This window comes from Varanus komodoensis, unplaced genomic scaffold, assembly GCF_004798865.1.
Source record: "Varanus komodoensis strain SLA01 unplaced genomic scaffold, ASM479886v1 scaffold22, whole genome shotgun sequence".
Classification (NCBI taxonomy): domain Eukaryota; kingdom Metazoa; phylum Chordata; class Lepidosauria; order Squamata; family Varanidae; genus Varanus; species Varanus komodoensis.
This window is the reverse complement of record NW_025335606.1, coordinates 206,078-232,156: the sequence shown is the minus strand read 5'-3', so window position 1 is coordinate 232,156 and position 26,079 is coordinate 206,078. Positions and strand designations below refer to the sequence as shown.

Here is a 26,079-nt window from a genome sequence, read left to right as displayed (position 1 = left end):
AGAAGAGCAGGAAGACCAAGCCAGAGTTGGATCGCAAGGGCTGAGCGGGGCCGTCAAGGGAAGTGCATTTTGAGGGGCATTCTATTCAAAAAGTCCATATATTGGAGATGACTTGATGGCACCTAACGGCAGCCTTCTGTGCCTCCGGCCCACAAAGGGACTGTGGCCCCTGAGAACTTCTTCAAAGCAGGACCCAGCCCTTCGGCTGGGAGAGCTTCTGCAGCTCTGGGTTCAATCAGTGCAGTTTAATGGACCGGCAGGTGTTGAGAGCAGCCGCTCCTGCATGGCACCCGCTCCCAGGAAGCCCACTCAGGGCTGGGGGGCAGCTGCCGACTGCCCGCCTGCCCTGCTCCCGGCTCAAGCTGCTGCAGCCGCAGGGGCCTCAACCTGCAGCCGGGCACGCCTCCTCCAAGAACGTTCTGTTGAAGCGGCATCTCGCTTGGGGCCCACCTCCGGCCCCGACTGCAAACCGCCCTGCTGTGGAGACAGAAGAGTAAGGACCTGCCGGGAGGGCCCCGGCCTCCAGCCGCGGACTGTCTGGTGATGCCCCGAGTTCCCGCTGGGGAGGAAGGCTCCTGGACTGCAGTCTACTCCTCTCCCTCGCAAGAGAAACCTTCCAGGGGAGGCGCAACAGTGTGCTCAAGGGGAGCCCGGCTGCGGCAACAGGCTGGATGGGGGCTGATGACGGGCCGCTCCGGATGAGGAGGAGATGCTCTTCCCTGGGGGCTCTCCTGACTGGGTGGAAGGTGCGCCCCCTGTTCTGGATGGGGCCATGGCCTCATGAAAGGGCCAGCTGACCGCCTGGGGGCCCTTCCAGAGCCATCTTTGCCACGTGAGGCTCCAGGCACATCCTGCGCCTTTTAACAGCTTTGTTTGGTGGCCCGGCTATACACCTATCCGGACAGAGACAGCCTGGTTCCACTTGTCTGGGTTCTGGTAACTTCCACAAAGCTCCGCCCTGATTTGATCTGGGATCGACTTGCACGTCTTTCCAACGGGAGCTAGATCACAAGAATGCCGGGCAGCTAAACCAGTGGCAGGGCCATCTCTCACTGACTGCCCTTAGGGAAAAGCCTGGATTGCTTACTAATCTATTGCTTTCTTGTTGTAAATATTGTCCATTGTGATTTTATTGTTTTTCTGTTACCCTTAAGTTGCCTTGCTAGGATTACTATCCTGGAAGGAGGCATATAAATTATGGTAAACCATAAGGAGATGAACAGTAGGATAGAGTGGTTGAACAAAGTTCTCCCCACGGGAGAAGGCAGGAGAGGAGAACCTCGGGACCCACTGACTACACCCCATCACAGGCTCCACCCAACCAACATGGACCCCCTGGAAGCTGCCCCACAGCCCGCTCTCTCTGCTCAGCTGGAAAGGCGCGTTTTAAAATGTCACTCAGGACCCACTTTCTAGGATTAGCATTCCTTAAGAACTGGGGTGTGGGGGGGCGGGAAGAGAGAGAAGGCGAAAAAAGTTAACCTTTTGTTTTATTGAATTAAAATGCCACGGAAATGCTGATGTAGTCTTCAGAGACTAAAATACTTTTACCAAGAAGAATAGCTGTCATTTATTAGACACAAAGAACAATTACTTGATAGGATGCTTTCTGACAAAAAGCAGATTGGTATTCTCGTCATAGAAAAAGGCATTGTAGGGGGGGAAGTGGGGGAGGGGGGAAAAAAACCCAGCACAGAACCTCTGAGACTTGAATAATTTAAAGCTGCATTTGGTGCAATTTGAATTTTTCTTTAGGGAGGCAAAGTTAAATACCTTTAATTTGTTCTAATTATTTCAAATTTGCAAGTTAATTATGGCTGATCATTAAATAACAAAAAGGACTATCATCTCCATAGAGTTTTACCTCCTACCCTCTGCATTACTTAAGCTCGATTTTAGTATGCATGAATTAACTTTCTAAATAATCGCACGGTTTGACTAAATGGCTCAGTAAAATGAGCTCTGATCCTCAGAATAAGCATTAATGGACATTAGGAAAGCTACTGGGACCCATGTTGCTTACATTATAAGTATTTTTAATGGGGTCTTATTTACTAATCTTTATATACTGCTCAAGTTAGGGCACTAATACAGCTTCATTAGTCTGCTTCAGTAGAGGGGGGAAATGTCACTTCCTCAGAACACTAAAAGCCATGCCTGCTCGGAGGTAGCCAAATTCATTTTTAAATGAAGGCAAGCCAAGTAGGATGGAGCTTCACTTGTCCGAGAGCAGCCCATCCTGATGACTCCGTCGAGCGGAATGGCCGCCTCGGCCCACAGAAGGAGTTTTACGGGGCCGCGGATGTGCTCAGCTGCCCAAGCAGCAAGACAGCCTTCTCTCGGCCACCGCAGAGCAGCACTTACTGCCAACACCCCAAAGCCTGCGCTGGCCTCCTGCTCGGCACTCGTTCGGCGCTCAGCCGGCTGCTTCCCAGCCACGAATGCTGAATGAGGAGGCTCATCGTGCCCTTCGCAGGGCCGATGGAGGGACCCGGAGGACGGTAAGACAGCAAAGCGCTCGGGCGCCGGCAAGCACGAGGGCAGCGAGAGAAGCCCTCCAATACTGACCAGGCCACAGGCGGCCGCGGCGGTTTCACCCCCCTGTGGCCCAGCTGAGGCCGCGGCGCGGGCGCCGAACTACCCACCAACCGTCAGGCTGCCTTGCCCGGTCTCACCTCCTGGTCTTGGTGGCCAGCGCAGCTCGGCTCCTGGCCACCAAACGCAGCCAGGTCCGACAGGTGCAGGGGATCCATTTCTGCCCCCTGAATGTATAAATGGCTCTGCTGAAGGAGACGCGCCGCTGTGCAGCAAGGGATGCCAGACCGCGTCCCCACAGCCCGAGGAACTGCTCGGCCCCTGCACGCCACCCTCAGCATGGCAGAGGGGAAGGCAGCCGGACGCAGGGGGGGAGCTGCAGAGGGAAAAGCCTGCAGGCCCGCGCTCGGCGGGTTGCCGCAAAACCCCACGCCCGCGCTGATGCTGCACCCGGATGGCGGGGCGAGAGGCTCCTGCGACCGGTGGGCCGAGCATCCCACGACCGCCGTGTTTAGCTGCTCTCGGGACACACAGGGAGCCACGAGGCCTTTGGCGGGGGAAAGCGCCTCTCTGCAAGAGAAGGGCGTCAGCGTCCACAGGCCTGTGTAAATTCTGCGCCCTGCAAGAGGGCTGGCCGCTCACCACCCCTCCCAGATGTTTGGGTCCGGTTCAGGGAGAGAACCTGTTGGTTTTCCCAAAGAGTTCCCGGCACCCACAAGCACTTACCAGCCTCGCCTCTCCCCTCCTGGGACGAAAAGGCCGCATTTTCACGCAGGCTACAAACAGCCTTCCAACTGAAAGCTTTTTCTATTACGCTAATGCAAGCCAATCAGATCGATTTTAAAGTACAGATGACGTGTATTGCAGAAGTTAATAACAAAAGGAACAAGCCTAGTTAGAATGCTGGCTATTACAGAAGCGTGGTCTATTATTCTAAACAGATGAGTCCCCCTGCCTTCCGACCTCCAATTCTCCCCTCCCCTCCCCCCCCCACGCCTCTCTAGGGCAGCCCCTCCTGCCTCAGGATCAGTCGCCACGGCCCTTCGGCAAAAGAATGGGCCCAGACCCTCTGCTCTTCCCCCAGAGCTCTGGGCAGCTCCCGATGCTGCTGATCCTGGCATCCTTCTGGCAGGCTGGCTGGAGGCACCACGCCACTGCCACTCCCACGTGGATGCCCGAGCCGGGAAGGGGCGCTGGGGGACCACTGCCGGGCGCCTCGGCGGCTGCGCTGTGGGCTTCCAACGGGCCCCCTTCTATCCCCCATGCTGTGCAGCATCTCCCTGAAGCCAAGGGGAGGCTATCCAGAAGCTCGGGCTGAGGGGTCCCCGATCCGTGGGTGACACTCAGCGCTACCTCTCTTCTTCCCCAAACCTAGGTGAGGCAGGGCAGGGGTGGCTCTGAAGCAGCATCTGGAAGAGGGCCAGCAAACCAAGACCCGGTGCAGACAAGATGGAGGCATTGTTCATGGATGACCCGCCTGCCCCGATGAGCGATCCTCGGTGGGGTCTGGATGGGGTCAGGCTCTCCGTAAAGGAGCCGGTTCATAGCTTGGGTGCTCTGGGATCCAGCGCGGTGCCTGGAGGCACAGGCAGGCTCAGTGGCACAGAGCACCACCCATCGCCTTGCACTGATCCAGAGCGACTTCCTTCTCCAGACAGGGATAGCAGGGATGCAGCTTCCCGTGCTCTGCTGGCCTCTGAGCTGGCTGGCTGCATGGGGGCCGCCTTTGACTCCAGTCCAGCAACTCCGGCTGCTCTGAAAAGGGCGGCAAGATGTTCACCGCGATCCTCTTAGGCCGGCACTTGGCCACCCACGCTGGCCGCCAGCCCATGCCCAGGCCTGCTGGCACTGACACGCCAGGCTCTGAACAGCAGGGGGCCAGGTGACCTGACGGGCTGCCTCCTCTCAGAAGCAACGGCCCAGACCTGCAGATCATCTGCAGCAGCCTCTCCGAGGGAGCCCCTGTCGAGGGAAGTCAGCAGGGGGCCTCTTCCGGGGTGGCACCCTGGCTGTGGGATGGGCTTCCCAGGGATGCTCATCTGGCGCCCACATGGCGCTCCTCCTGCCACCAGCAGAAGGCCTCATTTCCCCCGTTACTTTAGTTGCATATTATTTAACTTTTGCATTCTATTTTGAATCTTTGCACTCCCGGTACGTTTAACTCTAGTTTTCACTTTTATTTTATGCTGTTGTTTTAGCCATTTAAACTTTATCCTGCAGTTTGTACTGTATTTTTTTAAATCACTGTGAGTCTCCCAGGGAGGCTTTTGCAGCACCTACTGGGCAGTGTAAAAATGTAATCGGCCAGTCAATAAATGCATACTGCCAGTGACATCCTAAACGAACGCTGGATGAAAAGGAAGATCCTTGGAAACCCCTATCATGTGCATCATCGTCCCCAGAGCTGAGATCCGACGAGGCTGGGGGTGTTCCAGAGCTGAAGTGCTCCCAGCAGCCACATCAGGAGTCACTCCTAGTTGAGCTCAGCGACCACAGCAGGGGGAGAGTCAGAGGGCAGCTCTGGGACAGGTGAACTCCAAAGGGTGTGGAGGGCGCAGCTGACTCAACGCTTAGGGAAGGGGGACTCAAGGTCTCAAGTAGCCTTTACTCTGCTTTCCTTAGGATCCTGTCCCTGCCTTATGCTCAGCTTCAGAGGCACTCCTGGCTATGAGACGCATGGCTGATGGGCCTGAAAGACAGGGCGTTTCCTGAGAGTACCAAAACCATGGAGTGGCTCCCCTGCATAGATTCACCAGGGACCTTTGTTGCCCAAATTTAGACGGGCAGTCAAGGTACAGGCCTTCCGGTAGGTCTTTCCCTGATAATACTGCAGCCTTTAAGGCTTTGTTTTACTTAACTCACTGTGGTGCTCCTATGCTCTCCATTTTGGCTGTTTTAGATTGTGCTTCTCTCGGCATTTATTGGGAACTGTTTTGAATAGGCTTCCGTGCAAATGCTGGACAGCATATAAAAGTTAAGGGTCATGTGATAGCTAAGTCATGCAACATGCCAGCCATGGCTGCTCTGCGTTGATCTTTTGCGGCACGTTGATCCCACGTCCCCTTCCCACGCCGTCAAGGTCATGGTGAGTTTTTTGGACCTGCTCAGAGAAAAATAATTTTGGCTTGAAGGTTTTGCAACTTTGCATTCCTATACTCTGTGGATCCTAACTGAATAGGGTCTTGCCTGATCTTTTTCTCTAACCTCTTCGGGCTACGTTTCACCTATGGTCATGGTACTAAACAAGCGCTGTAAACATGCAGCTTAAAAATAGCGGGAGAGGAGAGCAGGAGGGAAATCTGCGGAATGAACTAAGGGACTTTATAGCAGGACCTTAAATTTATCCAGGAAAATATCAGACAGCCAAAGCGGAGACTGACCTAAGGCACCGGTATAATGACAACCCACAGGAAAAGCGTCCTCCAGAAAGGGGCACCACCTGCTTGTGTGGGCTGCCAGTGCAGACCCTCAAATGCAGCTCTCCACTTTTCCTCTGTGAAGTCCCACACCTGAAGCAGCTTTTGACTGGCGTGGGCACCGTTAATCCAGAGCGCAAAGGAGACCCGTGCCGCACCCCGGGCTAAAAACAAGAGTTTTCGGAAATCAGCTCCAGAAGGGAGCTTCTTAAGAACTGAGAGGCAGGAAAGGGTGGCAACATGGCACACAACCACACGGAAGGCAGGCCCTCTCTCCGGGACACACGCAATGAGCGATTACATGAACTGGCTGGCGGGATGAGGTTGTTGTCAGGCAGCATAACCAGCCCAAGATAACCAGGGGGCTCCCCGCAAACAGCCCATGAGAGGAACCTGGGGGCTCTTCTGTTTCCTCTGCAGCGGGCGGTCGCGCCCTTCAGATTCGGACAACGAAGCCCATTATGAGTGAGGCTCCACAGCTCGTGTCTCGTGCCGCAAGAAGCCACTTGCCAGGATTCCCAAGGCAGCCCTGCCCCTGCACAGACCAGCCACTTCACACGTTCTGGCACTGGTCCCCCCACACGCACCCCTGCAAGCCGCTACGTGGAGCTGGTCCCGGCTTTCTGGCCACCCTTTTATGCTTTAATGTTTTCCCCTGATCTCCACTTGGGCAGCCACGGGGTGCCCCTTCAGAGAGCCCAAACAGCACTCTTGGAAGGGCTTCCTGTAGCTGCCTGCTGTTTACTTTTTAGTTTTTGCATGCACAGAGCTGTGTATGAAAAGCTTATTTTTTAAAAAAGAAAGTTTAATCCCATTGCATTGAAGTATCCATGGGCTGCAAATGTCCAGGGGCTTCCGCTGCCCAGAAGAGCCAAGTTTCCTCCGAGGACATTGCTCTGCTGAGGCTTGAAAGTCATGCGCATATCAAAAGTCGGGTACCCTTCAAATGGGGGCCAAGCAAAGGGTGCCCCTCTGGGGAAGGCACAAACTGGGATCAGGAAAGTTATCTTTCAAGCTGATTTTTACACACTGCCCTCCAAAAACAAAATGCAAACGGGCAAGAAAAAAAAAAAAACAAAACCCCGCGGTGAGTCCAAAACGGCCCCATATTGGAGCTGAGATGGACAGAAGACTTGTTCAAAGGCAGTTCCTCGAGAACAGAAATGTTCCGCAGACAGAAATGCAGTTCTGTTTGCAGAACAAGGTGGGAGCGAGGGGAAGGGGGAGCGAAGTGCCCAAGACTGTATGCTGGGCCCATCAAGAGTACTTTGCAGAACGGTCCACCCACCACGCACATCACCGTGACCAGTGAGCCCACCCATGAAGTCGTAGGGGAAGCCGTGCATCTGTTGGAGCCTGCAGGCTGCCGATTGAGAAATGGGCCAGACGTGATTTCCTCCTGATGCCTCACTGACACAGTCCATCTGGAGCTTCTTTCCCATAGTGGGGGGATGGGGGGGGGAAGGAAGAGAACGGACACACCACACAAATTTGATAGTCTACCATGACCTAATTCTCATTCTGATGTGTGTCTGGCCTGGACAATTTCATACTGTGGGGGAAAACTCAACGTGGCTGAATATTGTTTCATGCTGTAGATCAGTACAGATAAAGATGTACGTATATCTCCTTGCAGGTAGAAAATCAGATGGCAAGAAGAGGGCTAGGCTAGAATCCTTCTCCCTGATATATGAGCTTTCTAAGTGCACAGATACAGACATGACAGCACAAAGGAGCGTTTCGGTATGCAAGTTCTTAGCAGCAGCCCGAAGCGGTACAGCCCAAATTTGGCTCGGTTCACGCTGCCCCGTTTCCACACCTGTAGAATCCGATCTTGGAAACCTACATGCTGCACTGATATGGAGATCTTCTGGCATTTACACAGATCTTAGCTCTCAGAACAGAGCGATCCCTTTTGCTTCTTTTAAAACCAGCACACATAATAAAAGCACCCCCCTAAGAAATAAAGAATTAAATAGGTCTTTAAATTGAGAAGAGCACATCCTCTCTAAAGCCTTGTCCTAATTTTGCTGCAAAAAATCAATCATGTTTTGATCCTCCCCTTCACAACTGCTGGCCCTAATTGGCTGCCCTAATAAACAGCAAAATGATTAGAAATGATCTCCTTCCCTCCTCCCCATCCCGTGGAAAATAAATCTCAGAAGGGAAAAGGGGGAAGCATTCCTCCAGCTCAGGGCTGCGCAGAGATTCCTGCTGAAGGCAGGCCTGGCAAGCTTTAAGCGGGACAGCAGCGTACCAGGAATCCGCGCGTGGCCTTTCGCACGGAGCCGAGGAGGGCAGCTGTCGCTCCAGCGAGCAGGGCTGTCAGCCCTTCACAAAAGAAAGCCATGTAAATGTCAAGTCACAGGTACAAAAACAATCCTTCAAATGCAGCGCCCACGTCGCTTGAAAAACCCGCCAGGCTACTCATGGTGAAAACACCGCAGGGACTGACAGAACAGCCGCTTCCAAGCAAAGTTTCTCACCTAAATCCCAACTTCGGCAGCGGCGCGAATGGGTCGACTCTCGTTCTCTGGGCGATACGGCACGATTTGAGGGGTGGGGAGGGGAAAACGCGGCATCTGGGGAACTCTGCAGGTTCATCACCAAAGGGTGCTTGCCGGTCAGGTACATGGATCCTTCAACAGGGTCCTGCTTTCCGAGAATGACCTTGCTTGGGCCTAACTTTAAACTACCGCTCAGAGTTATGAGAAGAGCGTGGGCAAGCCTCGGGTTCGCAACGCCTCCACCCTGTCTCTCATGGCACGTCTATCAGAAGAAGTTTGAAAATGCTTTTGCATTCACTGTAGATGAACCTCAGTTAGCTGCGCCACCCAAACCTGGACAAATCTCAGTTACTTTTAGCTGGGTAATTCAAAGCAAGACAAATGCAAACCATCATTTCTGGAGATGGCCTTTTTTCATCTAATCGTACTTAAACATTCCCACAGTGTGAGTATCAGATGATGCACTGAATGGTGACTCATCTAAAGCAGAAGTGAACGTTTACAATCTTCTCCTTTTTTCCCCATGATAAAGGAGCAGGGAAGGGGACCCGAGAACCCAAGCAGAGCAGAGGGTCCTTTTCATTATGCTAAACTGCCATTCCACTGCAGTCACTGGGCTAATATTTACTGTGCTGGAAGATGCTCTGTAGCTTGTTTCCCAGAAGGCTGCCACACCTTTTAAAAGAACGTTACAGGTTTAAGCAACCTATAATACCTGCCCCCAATGTTTTAGATTGCCCTTGTCCATAACGTCACAGTGAAGCACCTGAACGGCAGTGTAGCGGATTTTTTGCTGCCGTTTGTCCCCAGCCCAGTTCTCTGGTCACTGTCTCAGTTCCCACCTCCTTCCCGCACCTGGAACCATTTGCCACCCACCACCCTCTGAATTTTGACAGATCGTGTCTTCTGGTGTTTATACAGAGTTCAGTTCAAGAAAGTATCCTCTACGCCCCAAATATTCCACGGGACTTCCATAAATTGCAGCCTGGGTCACAATACTTCAGGAACCCTCATGGTTCTTCCGTCCACTCAGCAAGTGGGATTAAACACCCAACGCACCGAAGCAGGTTCGACTTCTGGGCCACTGAGGGGAACACAGATTCAGGACACAGAAAAGAAGGGACTTCTTCACACAGCTCTTAGTTTAACTATGGAACTCCCTGCCACAGGAAATAGTAATGGTCACCAATTTGGGTGGTTTTAAAAGGGGCTTGGACAAATGCATGGAGGAGGAGGCCACCAGTGGCCACTAGCCTTGCTGGCCAGCTGAGGCGCTTCACCAGGAGGGGATCCCCCTTCCCGCTTGAGGGATCCTGTGGGCAGCTGGTCTGCCACCTTGTGAACGGTACTCTGGTCCGGATGGCCCATGGGCTTCATTCAGCGTGGCTTTTCTGATGTCCTTACCATCCCAACCAAAGCGAAAAGTTTAAAACTGAGTCTCCACAAGAAGGAACGGGGGAAACACTTCTTGAAATACCGCTCTGAGTTTGACATTCATGAGGGTGACTGAAAACAACACAATTCAGAGATGCTGATTTTGACATTCTTCTTAGAGCCAAACGTATTTCTTTGCTATAGTTAATATCCTGCACTCTTGGTCCTAAAAGGAACAAAGCTTCTTACAAAAAGGTTAAAAACACTAAAGCAGCAGCAATGTAAAAAGCACATAAAAAACAGCAATTCGGGGACAGTCCCAAGGGAAAAAATACACCAAACCTAACCATAATCTATTTCTTGTGGGAACTCACTACTGGCCCATTCCAAACGTTTCTTGGGGGCCGGGAGCAGTGACTGAGCCAGAGAAGGTTTCACCAGGCCTCCCCCTACAAGGTTTTAGGAAAGCCTTGAAAACTTGGGACTTGGCCCTTCCCGATTCTATTCTATTGGACTGAATTATGGCTACATATAGCTTGTTGCAGATTTTGTTTTATGCTGCTGTTTGTAGGTTTTCAGAACACTTGTTACCACTGCTGTTTTAGCTGATTTTGTGACCATGCTGGTATTTATTCATTGCTTTATTTATGCATTGTACTGGTAAGCCACTCCAAACTGACCCCTCAGGCAGGACCAGAACCACTGCAACACACGGCCTCCAATACCCAGGCCATGCAGCTGATCCCAGAGGACCCCGAAGGTCAGCGGAAGCAAGAGCAGATGAGAAAGAGGGCTGCGCTCCCCTGCCCCTCTCCCAACGAGGGTCACCCGGTGGGCGACCAGGGTGCCACAACCGACGGCCCAGCTCACCCGTGTGCCTGCTGGTGCTCCCTCGCAACCCGCTCGGGGACCGTGCCCTCGAGGCTGGGTCATGGGGACTCTGGACGCAGAGAGGCCGCATCCGAGCCGCATCCCCAGGCCGTCTCTATGGCCCAGCACTTAAGGCCTGTGCCAAAGCAGAGTGGCTTCCCAGTAGTGCAAAGGGACCTTGGTGAGTCACAGCGGCTCCCCCACTCCAGCCTTGCAGTCCAGCCTTCCAGTGGCATCAGGCACCCAGGCAGGCAGAGCTGGGCCAGATCAGACTCACCAAGCTCGCCTCCCGACTCAGCAGGACATGCCAGATCAGTCTTCTCATCCAGGGACAACATGAGTGAATGAGACAGGGAGGAACAGGGCAAGACAGGAGGGCTCAGAGGATGAGCTACCAGATACGCGAGAGCTCGAGGAGAAGAGCAGAGCTGTGCAAAACATCTGTCACCATCTCTACTCTCCTGACGCCCTTGTAGCTCGTTCTACTCTGCAGTTGTGTGCAAGGCGTTGAGGGCACAGCCTAACGAACGTAGTAAATAGCCACCCTTTCCCAGTTCTGAAGCAGCCAAATGCCACCTGAGGGGGCCAGGCAGACCTTGGTGGCACTGGGAGAGGGTGGCAGCGATGGTGGAGCCTCGCTCGGGGGCTCCTGGGCAAAACAGCCTACAAGGACACCCAGCCGACTGAGCAGAAGTGCGACTGGCTGTGAGAAGGGAGGTTGGCACAGCCAAGGTGAGCGATGGACGGGGCTTGGCGGAAACCTTCCAGACATTTCGATGATGGAAGTCCAAAGAGAACTTGTTCAAAAGCGAAGGAGAGGGAAGAGAGCCGCCGACTCAGTTCAGAAGTCCACGTAACAAGAAGGGAAAGTAATGGTGCCGACACCAAAGAGGAAAGGGCTTTAGGAAGAAAAATAAGGAGTTCCTTTTTAGCGAGATTAAGGTTGAGCTGTTGGCTAGACAACCAAGATTATGTTTCAGAGAGACAGTTGTATGTGAGACAAAGCAGAGCTGTGGATTTAAAAGTCATTGGCATACAGATGATCGCTAAATCTGTGTGGGCGGATGGGGTTACTCGGGGGATAAGGTGAAGAAGACCTTTGAGCAAACCAAGACGTGTCTACATCTCTTTTCTGCAAAGGATGAAATTATTTCTCATGTGCACACGCACACTCCAGCCATCTTAGAGGAGACGACAGTCCAAAACACACACACATAAATATACAGTCTCTCCATAAAATCTAAAGATCATACAGCTTCTAAAATTAGGATGGCTGCTAAATGAAAGTTAACCTGAACAATAACTTTAGCTAAACTCCAGGTCACAAGGACTGAATATAATGAGATGAAGAATATGAAAAGGCCATTTATAATGAAATTCATCACGCTACGAATGCCATGCTTAGCTGCCTTATAACATATAATTAATGATCCTATAAAAATCCAGCACTCCAGACTCTTCCCACTGCCCACAGAGTCGTTCTTGATGTTGAGCAGGGAGAAAGAGCAGCTGCTGTCACCAACACTGCCCTTTGAGAAGCTTTAATGATCTCTCTCTCTCTCCCTCGTTTGTCCATCAGCTGCTACAGACCCCTGTCCATAACTAGCTGAGCTCTGGGGGCCCTTTTCCAAAGATCAGCTCTAGAAACGTGGAAGCCAAGACGCAGTGGCGATGACATACGGCTCATACCCAGAGAACCAGATCAAAGGAACTAGCTATCAGAGGTGATGGCAAATGCCTCAGAGCAGCATCTGTAGCCCAAGCAAACGGGCTTACAGCCTAAAATCAGGCAAGGCAGATTCAAAAAGGACCGGCCTCTGGGCCACAGGCATGGTCTCCCTCCTGCCAGAAAGCCACCGGTTCAGACGAAATCAGAAAGAGGCAGGGAAGGAAGCAAGATGAAGAGGCGCCACAGAAGCAGTGGCAGGGGAGCGCAGAAGGCCACTGTGGACACAATCTACCTAGACTTCAGCAAAGCTTTCAACGTAGTGCCACACGACATTCTGAAATTAGCAAAATCTCGACTAGATAGAAAACTATTAGGTGGATCCAAAATTGGCTGCTAACTCGGATACAAAGAGTGCTCACCAATGGCACCTTCTGAAACTGGAGGGAGTAACGAGTGGGGTGCCACAGGGTTCAGTCCTGGGCCCAATGCTCTTCTACATCTTTATTAAAGATTTGGATGAGGAAGTACAAGAAAAGAGAATCAGATTTGCAGATGACGCAAAAATGAGTGGAATACCACATACCCTAGAAGACAGAATGAAGATCCAGGGCGATCTTGATAAACTTGAACACAAAGCAGAAAGCAACAGAATGAGGTTCAATAAGGACAAGCGCCAAGTCCTCCACCTGGGAATAAGAAACTAGATGCATCAATACAAGATGGGGAATATGTGGCTCAACAAAACTGGAAAAAAAAGAACAAGATTTTGGAGTAATTGTGGACAACAGGCTAAGTATGAGCCAACAATGTGATGCTGCCGCCAAAAGGGAAAATGCTATTTTGAGATGCATAAAAAGAAGTATTACTTCCAAATCAAGAGAAGCATAGAAACATAAAAACAGAGCGAGTTAGAAGGGTCCTTCCGGGCCATCTAGTCTGACCCCCAGCTCCAGCCAGCTCCGCTCACGACATGTCCACCATGTGCATGTCCAGCCTATGTACCTTTGAACACCATCACCGATGGGGCCTCAACGACCTCCCGTGAAAGCCCATTCCATACCCTCGGGGTCCTGACTGTCAGGAAGTACTTCCTGGCATCCAAATGGAACCTGGGTTCCCTGAGCTTTGCTCCGTTGGAACGCGTCCTGCCATCCTCTGCAGGGGAGAACAGGTCTCTACCCACCTCCATGTGACACCCCCTCACCTACCTGTATGTCACCAACAGATCCCCTCTGAGTCTCCTCCAGACTGAAGAGACCCAGTTCCCTCAGTCTCGCCTCATACGGCATCCCCTGCAAAATGGCCACCAACCTTGTGGCCCTACGCTGCACTGACTCTAACAGAGGAATCATAGTTCCCTTTTACTCCTCACTAGTCAGACCCCATCTGGAATACTCCATCCAGTTCTGAGCACCAAGATTTAAGAAAGATGCAGAAAAATTAGAAAGGGTCCAGAAGAGGGCAACAAAAATGAGGGTTTGATAACACTTCCCTACGAGGAGAGACCGAGAGAACTGGGCATGTTCAGCCTTAAGAAGAGAAGACTGAAGGGGACATGATATCCCTCTAGAAGTACCTCAAAGGCTGTCACAAAGAGGAAAGTCAGGATCTCCTCTTCCTAATGCCAGAGGGTAGGATATGGAACATTCAAGTTGCAACCACCCAGATTCAGGCTGGACATCAGGAAAAGCTTCTTCATTTTCAGAGCAGTATGACAGTGGAACCAGCTGCCTGGAGAGGTGGGGGGCTCCCCCACACTGGAGACATTCAAGGTGCAACTGGACAGCCCTCCGAGTGGGATGGTGTGATGTGGTGTCCTGCAACAGAAGGGGTGGACCTGATGGCCCCTTCATGGCCCCTTCCAGCAATACTCTCCTGTGGTTCCGTGCTTCTGTGAAGGCAACGGCCTCACATGTCAACCACTTCCATAGCACCAAAGGGCTCCCAGCCCAACTAGCTGGCAGCTGGACCCCAGCATGGGGCAGCCAGATTCGCAGGGCAACCTGCACCCCCAGTCCTGCAGCCGCTCTCCCACCTGCACAACACGCATGGCTCAACCCACTCAGAGAGCGCCATGTGGGTTCTTTACTTCATGGTGTGCCCAGGGCAGAGTATGTGCGGCTTCCAGAAATGCCCGTGGGGAGGGCGGACAACGCTCCTGCTGCCGGACCAATTTGGCCAGCTAAAAGAAGGGGCGGAACACAGCTCAGATGAGAAGCCTCTCCAGCTCACGGCTCGGGGGAGCTTCAAGTTGCCAAGGTGGTGCCGAGGCCAGGAGCGTTCTCTGCCTGATATGCCAACTGCACCTCTTCAAGAGCACCACAGTTCACAAACTCTCACGACTTACTTCTCCCATTCATTCACTCCTTTTCAGCTCCACCCGGTAGCTGAAGTGGTCCATGCTTGGCTGCAGGCTGTAGCAGCTTTTCCTGGGATTCTCCCTGAAGTCGTCCAGAAGCTTCGTCTGGTCTAAGGTGGGGCAACGTGGCTTCCGGCTAGTGCTGGCTACATGGCACACGCAAAACCAGCCCTGTAGGAACACCCCTGCTTATGGGTTTGTTTCTAGATTCAGGCCAGGTCAGTCCATCCTGGAACTGGGGGCGCCTTTATCTACTTCTCATCCCACTGCATGCCTTCCACAGAAACAACTGTCTGCCTGGCATGGGTATCCATGCCGCACACCTCTCCCAGAAACATGCACCTGGGCCATTCTGCAAAAATCGCTAGACGTCTTTCTACAGGCCTTTGACTCAATCTCCAAGACTTAAAGTCTAACAACTACGGATCTTCCTTTGAATGTTCTCCTGATGCCATGGCCTGCTTGTTTGGTTTTTACTTGCATTTACTAGATTGCACGTGCATTTATATTCTTTTAGGGCCGGTTTTAGTATGCTGTAAGCCACAGAATGGCATGTAAGCCACCAGGATTTCCCTAGTGAGTGAGTAGGAGAGTTATGAATGAGCATCCCTGCAACTGGGGGTGGCCTGCTCTCCCCTGATCCTCGCAACCAGTTATACCTGAAGGGATTCGGCCCTCAAGAGCAAAACGGTGGCCCGCTCCGCTGAGATGGAGGCCGCAGTATCCGCCTTTCGGCTGAGGTTCATGGCTGAGAGTGCTCTCCTACGGCCACTGAGCAACCTTACGGCCGAGGCAAGAGTCACCCCAGGGAGCTCCTCTTCCACAGCTCAGTCTGTCAGGAACATGGATCCACCATTTCTCATTCAAACTCTGCAACATTTCTAAAGCTTTAAACAAGAGAGAAAGGAATGGTCTGAAGATCCATCGTGCTCCCAATCACCACTCCCAGCTGGTCTGATAGAACAAAAGGGTGGCTTGTTCTTCCAGCAAACACCCCCGATCCCCCGTGAAGCCCCAGTGCCAAGATTCAAGGTTAAAGGATTAAGGTCCAAAGCGTTGCGTTCCAAAAGAAAGCAAGCCAAACATCAAAAGAAACACAAAAATCAATCCTCTTCGCCACGGGAGCAGCGCGAAGAACAAATCAGCCAAGTTGAATCTAACATTTTCTCTGTGTGGCTCTGCAAAAAAAATTAGCACTCTTGTAAGCATAATGGACAGTTTGGGGAAGGCTTGGCTCCAATGGCAAGCTGCACCGCTCGATTCAAAATGCCACAACACGCCGGGGAAGATCCCTGCAGGAGTGAGGTGGTCACAAGGAAAGCATGGAGCACACGCAACGAAATAAAACGATGGCACGAAATCTCGCTCGAGCCTGAGTTCAGGTGCCCCAGCCCACCGAGATGCACCTCCAACGTCTCTCCGTCCACAAGGGACGGAGCAGAGCAGTGCGCAGCATGTGGCGCGGGGCTCTCCATGTGCTGGAGCTCAGCCACGACCAAGGCAGCGCCAGGAGGAAAGCCGTGCGCGGACAGCCTAGTCAAGGGCAGAAGCAGCAGGAGGCGTGGCTGCTACTCATTCCAGAGAAGTTTCTTAAGCAGCTCCGTTTCGTTCAGGGGGAAAACGAGCATGAAATAAGCACACTGGCTGTGAGGTAGGCGCTAAATGCAACGCGTTGGAACCAACGCCATGGGAGTGTCCCGTCCACCATCCAGACACCAGCAGCGGCCAGCTCCAGAAAGCCTGTCCTGAAGGCCCCTGGAGGGTCACGTGGTTCTTCGCCATCCCTTCCCAATGTCAGGAAGCCTTGGGTTTCAGGTCAGTCGTGTGGATGGCCTGAAGCAGAGCCCGCCGAACTGAAAGAGTCCCCGCGACAGCGGAGATCAGGAAGGCCCTGATCAGAATACTGGGCAGAGGGAGCACCACCTGCCCATCTGCACTAAGGAGACCCTTCCTCCGTCATCACGTCAGGTCTTGCCATTCCACTCCACGCTCCAGGAGCTCCTGGGCTGGGCTGCTGCTGTGCGCTTTGCATGAGGCTGTCCTTGAAGGTTTTGAGCAAACTGGGCCTTTCCACCAGCACCCGAGGAGGAGGTCTCTGTGTGCCCTGAAGAGACTGAACCTGCTGCTTCTCCTGCAGCACGTGTGTGGGTGGCCATGCTCCAAAGCAAGGTTACGCAGGCCACCCCGGCCCACGCTTGGCGGAAGCATCTGCATGCGGAAGGTCTGTGGCTGGTTCCCAAGAAACCGAAGTGGGCACTTGGGGGTCTGAAACGTGTGGGCAAGACGCGTGGGATGGTCAGACAGCAGCTCCACAGAAGGCTCTGAAGGGCAAATGCCCCCTCCTCTGCCACAGGCCGCCATGTCGCAGAGCCGGTTCCTGCAGTTAACAAGATAAGGCCTCCGCACAGGCATCTGCTAGGCAACGGCGGACGGGCAGTGTGTCCGTCTGCCGCAGAGACACGGCACCCATCGACAAGCCAGATTCGCATCTACCGGTAAGTCAGCACTTGGACTTTTGTGTCGATCTGCCAAGGGACGTTTCATCGACCGAAGAAGTGGCTCTCGGGCGGTTCCCCGCCCGCCCCTGCCCAGCCACCCCTTCCAAAAGCTACAAGGATCAACATAAGCCAATCTGGCACCGGCAGGCCAGCCTGGCTGCTTGAAGAGATAGTGACAAGCAGATTAAGCCAAAATTGTATTTAACTAAACGGGGGGGAGGGGGGGCCTCGCAACCCATTTCGGAGCAGAGTTCATTTGACACTGTCAATATGCCGGTGCTCAGGGGAGAGGAGGGAAGGGGAATGCAAGCCAGCCGCTCTCCCGGAGGTTCATGCAGCCCACCCGGTTGACTCGGTGTGCTAGCGGCGACACTGCCGGAGACTGGGGGGCTCACGGGAGCGGCGGGGTTTGGTGGTCCTGCCAGACGCTGGCCGAAAGGGCAGCCGCCTCTCCAGAGACCCAGAAGCTGAAACAGGAGGACGGGGCAAAGGACGGGCAGGAGGCCCCAGGATGACAACGGGGGAGCCCACGGACGGGCCCGTGCGCACCCCAGCAGGGAGGAAGTGCAGCCCGGAACAGGGGAGGGGGCTGCTCAGGAGCAACCGCGGAGAAAGGCTGGCCGAGGGCACGTGCATGGCCTTCCTTTGCGCGCGACTCCCAGGATTACGTCAGGATACAAAAGGCGGAGGAAGCCCAGACGCGTTTGGGTGTGTGACTGACTGGCGCACACTCACACATATAGACACGCACGCTCTTGAAAAGTTCGGCAATTCTATAAAATAACTGGCGTAATGTGTTTTTAACAAGCTGCTGGAATCACTCCCTTCGCCATCGCCAACCCCCCTCCCCTTACAAGGCATTCAGAGTAGTAATAGCATAAACAAAATCCTCTAAGAGCCCCGGCACCACAGCCTTCCCATAATGATCACCATAACAACGCACACTCAAACCGGCGGAAACACTGCGAAATTCTGTGTCTGACATTTCCAGCTCACTAAAAATATCAGAGGAGCAGCCACACTCCGGAGCGAGGCGGAAGCTTCTCGAGGCACCCCAAATGGGGGCGGGAGCCCAGCAATACCGGGGGTGCAGCCCCCACTGCATCCGGAGGGCCTGGAGCGCCTCAAAGGGCAACCAGGCATGAGGGGGGACTTCAACATGGCGCAGGGGCAACGGCTGCGTCGAGATGCAGGCCTGAAGAGGTCTTGCCGGCTGACGCCCCCATTCTGTCTTGGCGCTGGTCCTCGCCCTCGTCCCTGCCCCACGCACACTTAACATGCGTCCTCCGTCCATGCAAAGCGTGTGAGGCGGGCGGGGGGGCGGGGAAGGGGCAGCAGAAGAACGGCTTTTCTGCCCCTCCGTGGGGAAGAGCGCACACCTGTGTGGGCAGACAGAGCAAAGAAGTAGCGAGAGGCCGGCCAGTATGGAGCTGAGCAAAGGCCCCGCCATGCTGTCCCCCGGGAGATCAGGGGAGACCACGCCCCCCACCTGGGAAAGACCCCCCAGGTCCTGGGCCCTGGCCCTGCATCGAGGGGCAACGCCGTCCTGACGAACACAGGCTGCCCTACGGCGGCCAAGGCAGGAGGGCGCGTCACCAGCACTGTGCAGGGCTACTCCACGCTTCGCGGGCTGAGGGGACGCGGCTGGGGCTACGTGTGGCCCACGCCCGAGTCCCCATCTGCACCCACGTCCCGCACCGTCCGTTACGCCACAGCTGGGAGGAAAACATTCCTAGCAGGCCCAGAACAAAACCAAGCGGCTCCTCGGGTTTCCCTGTGGGGCAGAGCAGGCGCCTCTCCCACCCCGGCAAAAGAAGAGCAGGGCGGGCACCGAGCAAGACGCCTCCCTGCCCACATTCTGCCCCCACACGGGCCGACCAGCTGCTGCAGCAGGAGACCCACAAGCAGCCCGCACGCGCGACAGCACCCTCCCTCCCATGCTCCCCAGCAACCGGTGTGCATGGCACAGAGCCGCCGGGACTCCATGGGGGGCCCTGGAGAGCCGCCTCCCCCATGAAGGCACCCGAGCCCCTTTCAGAGCCATCCAGACCGTCGGCCATCGCCTCCCCAGACTCGGCTCGCTGCGGCGTGCGCACCTGTCTCCAGGGGTCTGGGCCCGTGCTGCCGTGGCGCGGCCACGCGTGCGAAGTGCAGCCGAGCTGTGTGGGTCTGAAGAAAGACGCGACCGTGCAAGGCGGCCGCAAGGCTGAGACCTCTGAAGTGTGAGACTGAATTGTGTGATGCTCGATTCTTAGCACAGCATCTGCCTGCGTGACATTCCGTTCTGCTGTGTCGCAAGGCATTCACATTCAAAATACAAGCTGAAATGCAGCGGCGAGAGAGAGGCTTGCCAGGAACAAGAAATTCACCTCTGCCAGGTGTCAGGAGCGTGCACAGAAGCAGGGGCCGGGCGTACAGATCCTGCTGAATGCTCTCAAAGTGAGCCCTTGTGCACGTCACGGGCCACCTGCATCAGAGAGTGGCATGTGCTTTGGAGACATCCAGCTGGAGAGAGGTATAATTTGGGAATACCTCGAAGTGCCTCTCCCACCTGGGCAAGAGGAGGAGGCAGGCTCAGGCAACTGGCCATAGCGGCTGTGGCGTTCGCAATGAGCCGGTGTGGTGCAGCGTGGGGTAAAAGCGTGGGGCTGGGACTCGGGCGGTCCGGGTTCTAGTCTGCGCCCAGCCATGGAGCGGACGGGGGACTCTGGGCCAGTAAGCAAGGCTGTTCTTCAAGGAAGAACAAGATGCCTTTCGGAGTGCAATGCCCATGAGAGAGAACCCCCTTCCCAGCTCTGAGGGCCCCCCCGCCCCCCGCCCCCCCTTGTTTCCCTACTCAAGGCTCGCCCACTACTGGGACATCTCCTCTTGCCCTCGCTCGCCACAGGGAGGCACGCGCGGCCCCCCGCCCGCTATTCTTCCCGCAGATAATAGAGAATAAATTGCAATTAGATTTGGTAATTGTAGATAATTAACTTAAATGAGAAGTTAATTATAAAAAATATGTTTTTCGGGTGTTGAGCGTTTTGAAAGAAAATAAATGATAGAATCATGTTTTGCTTGAGCAAGTTTAATATTTTAATTTTTTTTGCCCCCTTTCAGAAATGAAAGGAAAACAAAGCATAGTAAGAGCCATTAAGAGAATGCCGAGGTTTGACTCTGGGGCCCGTTCATGTCAGCTGGGGGGGAGAGAGCTTCTTTCTGCTGGGGGGGGGTGTGTCACCCCACCCACCCCCAAAATGCAGAAAGGCCTCTGGCACTTCGATGGCACCGTCTGACTGCCCAACGCCGCTCTCCACCCCAGGATCGCGAGCACCCCTTTCGGGGACTGCAGCAAACGTCACTGCCGTGCCATATCCAAGCGCACCAAGGAGACAAATGGACTTGTCGGTTTAGCCTCCTCTGGCTTTACATTAGAATAAATTATTTAGGGTGCATTTGTCTGGTAACCTTTGCAGAGCTGATGAATGAATACGCAAAGCGAGCTTTCGGATGCCAGACTTCACAACCAGCTGGCATGGAGACTGGGGAATGCGGAAGAGCACGGTAATGCCGGAAAGCTACGGTGTGGCCTGTCATGAGAGTGAGAAGGACAGAGAGAGAGACAGCCTTGCGCAATCTCAAAGCCTCGGTTTACATACAGAACATTAGCAGTCTAGATTCGGGTTGTCTCTGCAGTCTTCGCTGAGGGTATGAGGATGCTCGAGGATAGTTTATCCGGCAGAATAACACATCCACTTTGGTACTTGTGTTTTCTCATACTTACCTATTGCTTTTGGATCAAGAAAACCCAGAAAAGAGATGGAATAGTTCACTCCCACCTCTGTGAGAAAGTGACGCATTCTTACCTTGATAAGGAGAATTCTATGCACAAGCAGCAGAAAAGCTAACTTGGAGTACGAATCAAAAGCGGCCATGCTACTGAGAGCAAAATTACTGCCCCGCTTTGCACACCACAGCAGCGATTTCTGGTGGTGACTGTTCAAATAGGAATTGCCAGCGAAGAGCATCACTGGCCAGCCACTTCCAATTTTAATCAGTACCCCATCCTGGGTTGTTTTGTTATGTCTGGATGTGGAAACTCTGGATTGTTTATGGCCAAACAGGCCAAAGTTACCAAATATATCAGCGTATAAGAGGACCTTTCAAACCAGAAACAATGAGGCAAAAATCAGGGCATTATCATATACACCAGGTGAAAGATTTTCATCATATTATATACATGGTTTGAAAAAGAATATATCATAGAAGAGTAGACTTGGAAGGGGCCATGAAGGCCATCAGGCCCAACGCCCTGCTCCTGCAGGACACCAATTCACACCATCCCCTCAGGTGGCTGCCCAGCTTCTCTTTGGATGCTCTTCCTCCTTGTGACAGCCTTTGAGGTACATATGGAGGGATATCATGCCCCCCCCCAGTCTTGTCTTCTCAAGTCTGAACATGCGCAGCTCTCTCCATCTTTCCTCATATAATAAAGACAATTGCATCTATGATTAATAATCATAAAAACCCTTCCTGCTGGTGCCAGAGGAGCTTGTCCTGCATCGCATCCTTGCCCATGGGGGCCTCCTTCCTCTCGGCGGCCCCTTCAAGCCCTTCCCCCTGCGCCCTTGGCGGCACTGGTGCCAGCCGTCCTTCCAGGCCAACCCCACCCAGCGAGCCCCCTTGAAGGCTGCCACCAGCCCCCAAATTGGAGAGGGCATGTGGCTATTAGCTCGACTCTGGTAGCATGACATCACAAGGGTCTAGAAGCTTCCGGCTGACAAATACCTGCATATACTGGCATTTAAGAGTCCCTTGCACCTGAAAATAGCGAAGCAAAAATTGGGGGTTGTCTTTTATGTCCAGCTTATGACAAACACCAGATAAACAACCCAAAATATTGACCTCATCTTACACTTGGGTCACCTTGCACGCCTGCAGATATGGTGACTGAGCGACCACCCTTGATTGGTCGTTGAGTTAGCTCTGGGTTATTTAACTACCAACCAAGGCAAAGTTTCCGGGTTCAGATGTCACAGAGCAATCCAAGACATCATCCACACCCCACCGTCCCAAAACAGTTCGTCACCAGCGGGCTCAGCGGGAGGAAGGCTCAGGACCCAGTGATCGCCCCTTCCCTGAGTGCCGATTCTTGTAGCAAGGCGCCTGCATGTGCATTAACACTGGAGAGAGGCAGGCAGAGGGATCCTACGCTGCCTGGCCCAGGATTCGAGCAGCACTCCCCACTCCAGAAGCCACCAGCAGCTCGCTGGGGAACGTGCTCCAGGGCCTGGCGGGCCGCTTTCCTCTGTTGAAGCAGAGAGGTTGCCAGCGGTCACTGTTTCAGCTCGGCCCAGCTGAATTTCAGCCCCAAAGCTGCACTGTTCGCCTGCCTGTTCCGCGGCCCAGTTTTCCTCCTGGCGCTGCATGCTTGAACATCTCTATCTCACCTGTCAGCCCCCGCACTCATTAGCCGCCCCTTCGCTGTGGTGCCCCAACCTGTTCCTGCCTCCCATCGGACCCAGATTTCATCATCAGCACTCTCCACTCCAGCCAGCCAAGAACCTCTAAGCCAGCCTTCCCCAGTCTGGCCTCCTCAAGAAGTGCCGGACCACAACTTCCAGTGCTGGCTGAAATGATGGGGCCGGCAGTCTAATGGATGCTTCTCCTTCTCCTACAGTACCAGAAGCCCACGGAGCTGATGGGTGGGAGATTCAGGATCGACCAAAGGAAGACTTGTGAACGCAGCAGAGTTAATCTACGCAAATCAGCGCCACCAGAAGTACTGATGTCCACCCATTTGAATGGTTTTAAAGGGGGACCGGCCAAATGTGTGGAGAAGGCGGCTATCAATGGCCACTAGCCCTGTTGGCTACCTGCCGCCCCCATTACCAGCGGCCGCGTGCCTGCCTCCACCAGCTGAGCAGCGTCTCTGCAGGAACTCTTCCTCCCATCCTGCCAGAGGGATCCTGTGGGTTTGCCGCTGCGTGGGTGGAGTGCCCGGCTGGAGGGAGCACAGGCTGGATCTGCCAGGGCTGCTGCTCCCACGCCCTTACCAGCCGGGGAAGCTGCCCCAGCCGAAACTGTCCCTCAATTCGCCTGAAAGGCCCCAAGTCCCTCCCCCACCGCACTGAAGGACAGCGCTGCGATTTCACTCTGTGCTTCTCATTCTTTCCGGCTTGAAGCGCTTCATCCCCGACACGCAGAAGAAGAAACGGAGCACACGGACGTGAAACTACATGTGTGGCGGAAAGCCAGAGGGACGGCCCTTGAAACAGACCGACACACGGAAGTACTTAATGCAGGACGGAGAGTCCAGGCCTTACCTCAGCTGCCAAGCAGTGCCGTTCATCGCTGGGGCCGGACCACCCGCTCTCATCAGCGCTTCATCCATGAGCCGCTCCTCTGAACTGGGATGGTGGCCTTTGAAGCTGGGTGGGAAAGAACCACACATCGCGATGAACAAACGAAGCACCCGTCACCCCTTCTTTTCCTCTTCACCTCCTCTTGCTCTCTCTCTCTTCTACTCTCGCTCCAGCTGCAAACCAATATGCAGCCCCCTGCGGAGAGAAAGTCCAGCAATACACCACGATCTGCAAAGTACAGGCTGGAGGAGAAGGGCCCATCCGCTGGACCTGCCAGTGTCCGTGGAGGGCTGACTTACTGCAGAGCTGAAAGGCTGAGGCTGAGGAGACCGTGTAGGTGAGGGCGACGAAAATGATCAAAGGACTGGGAAGAGGCAGGGTTACAGTAGCTAGCCCCGTTCCCTCAGGTGAGAAAAGGTGAGTTTAGGGAAGACCTGATAAAGGGGTGCACCATTATCCCTGGTGAAGGGATGGGGAGCTTTCTTGCTTTCCCATAATCCTAGAGCCTGAAGCTGAATGCTGAGACGTACATGAGAGGGAGAGGGAGAGGCAGAGCGGTACATGTTCACACAATGCACCATTAAACTATAGAATGGGGGCATTACAAGCTGTAATGTTGCCTACCAGCTTGGAGGGCTTTAGCGGATCACTAGAGAAATTCCTGGAGGAGGCGGCTATCAAGGATCACTAGTCCTGGAGACTCTGCACTACCTCCAGAATGCAGTGCGGGATGTGCCCTTAGTCTGACCATCAGGGCTCTGCTTATGGACACAAACATCGCAGGAGGGCATCTCTGGATTTTGCACAATAAGCTTCCCCAAGATGTGCTATTATGAAGCTCAGATTCTGTAAACAGATTGTAAATTGTGCGTGCCTGCAAAGGAATCTCTTCAACAATGCGCAGCGGAGGAGTCTCTTTTGCTGCTGAAGTCCCTCAACCTTACCAAACTTTATCGAAAAAGAGAGAGAAAAATCAGTATTCACACAATATGTAATTGCCAAGGTTTTCAGTTGAAAGGTCTAACAATGGCCCCCACTACATTAAGCGGCTTTTAAGGGCCCCGGTCAAATTCACTGGGGATGGAACCTTAGGTCACCGTTAACCAGGATGGCTCACTGGTCCTCCATCTCCAGAAGCAGCAGCGGAGAACGGCTCCTGGCATGCGCTGCTTGTGGACTTCCTGGAGACATCTGTGTCACCACCACAGGAAACAGGAAGCTGGACCAACGGATGTTTTCTCGGATCGAGAGGACTCTTCTTCCAGTAGTGATATCATCATTATTATCGGAGCTGGAAGCTGTGCTAAAGGCTCCTGGACTACGTTGAAGACACGTGCACCCTGAGCCAAACCAAGAGCGGGGGCAGTTTTACCTACACACACACACCAACAACCACTTGCAGAGACATACACTATTGTGGGTGGGGGGATTGTTTCTCTCTCTCTCTCTCTCTCTCTCTCTCTCTCTCTCTCTCTCTCTCTCTGCGCACTGCAGTAGAGCTTAGAGCATCTAGTATAGGGCTTAAAAAATAAAGTCCTTGCGCTCCAGAAATAGAGGTTGCATTTAGCTATCATGGCTAGCACTGTTGAGAGACCCATCTATCCTCCATGAACTTAAATTAATCAATACAGGGGAAGGAGCGGAGCAGAGACAATAAAGGATGCCTCTGGTCTTCCTTCTGCAGCTTTTCTGCCAACCAGCACTTTACGGAACGTGCAATCTTCGCAGCAGAAGCTGGGTAGAGCAGATGTGAGGATGCACAATAAGGAAAGCGTAATTGCAGAGCCGTTTAAGAGCCCTGTCGCTGGGCAGCGGATGCCCCACAGAGTGCTCAGAACGCTTTCGAAACAACAACATTGCTTCGCGCAGACTTCGGGCCTTCCTTTTCTTTCCCCATTAGTGGGAACATATGCATGGATTTAAGATGTTTGATCATTAAAAACCCATCTGTTCCTACTTAGTTCCTCACCTTTGTTTGTGACCCCAGCCGTCTTCCAAAGTACACAGCTCTGATTGCCTCTGATCAAACAGGCATTTTAAAAACCAAAGCAACAGAGCTTGTTTCTGAACAGCATCGTACAGACAAAGGAAGCTCTCGGGGGCACCGGGAACTATGGGAGGCACCCCCGGCCACAGACACCACTGCTCATGCCCACGGCAGCATCTGTAGGCTACTTCTGAGTCTCTACTTGGTGTCTCATAGAAACACAGAAAACAGAGCGAGTCAGAAGGGTCCTCCCGGGCCATCTAGTCTGACCTCCGGCACCAGCCAGCTCCGCTCACGACATGCCCACCAAGTGGACGTCCAGCCTATCCTTGAACACCCGCACCGATGGGGCCTCAATGACCTCTCGTGGAAGCCCATTCCACACCCTCGGGGTCCTGACTGTCAGAAAGTGCTTCCTGGCATCCAAATTGAACCTCAGCTCCTTCGCTCCATTGGAACAAGTCTTGCCTTCCTCCTCAGGGGAGAACAGGTCTCTCCCCACCTCCGTGTGACATCC

At 53.6% G+C, this 26,079-nt stretch overlaps 1 protein-coding gene across 1 annotated transcript in view; it reads right to left on the bottom strand.

Annotated features, from left to right (window-relative positions):
* The window catches only part of KIAA1328 (KIAA1328 ortholog), a 206,608-nt gene that overhangs the window by 42,229 nt on the left and 138,300 nt on the right, over nt 1–26,079 (bottom strand). The window contains exon 7 of the mRNA XM_044431399.1: nt 23,537–23,641. Coding sequence (XP_044287334.1) covers nt 23,537–23,641 — 105 coding nt within the window. The remainder of the gene's footprint in view (nt 1–23,536; nt 23,642–26,079) is intronic.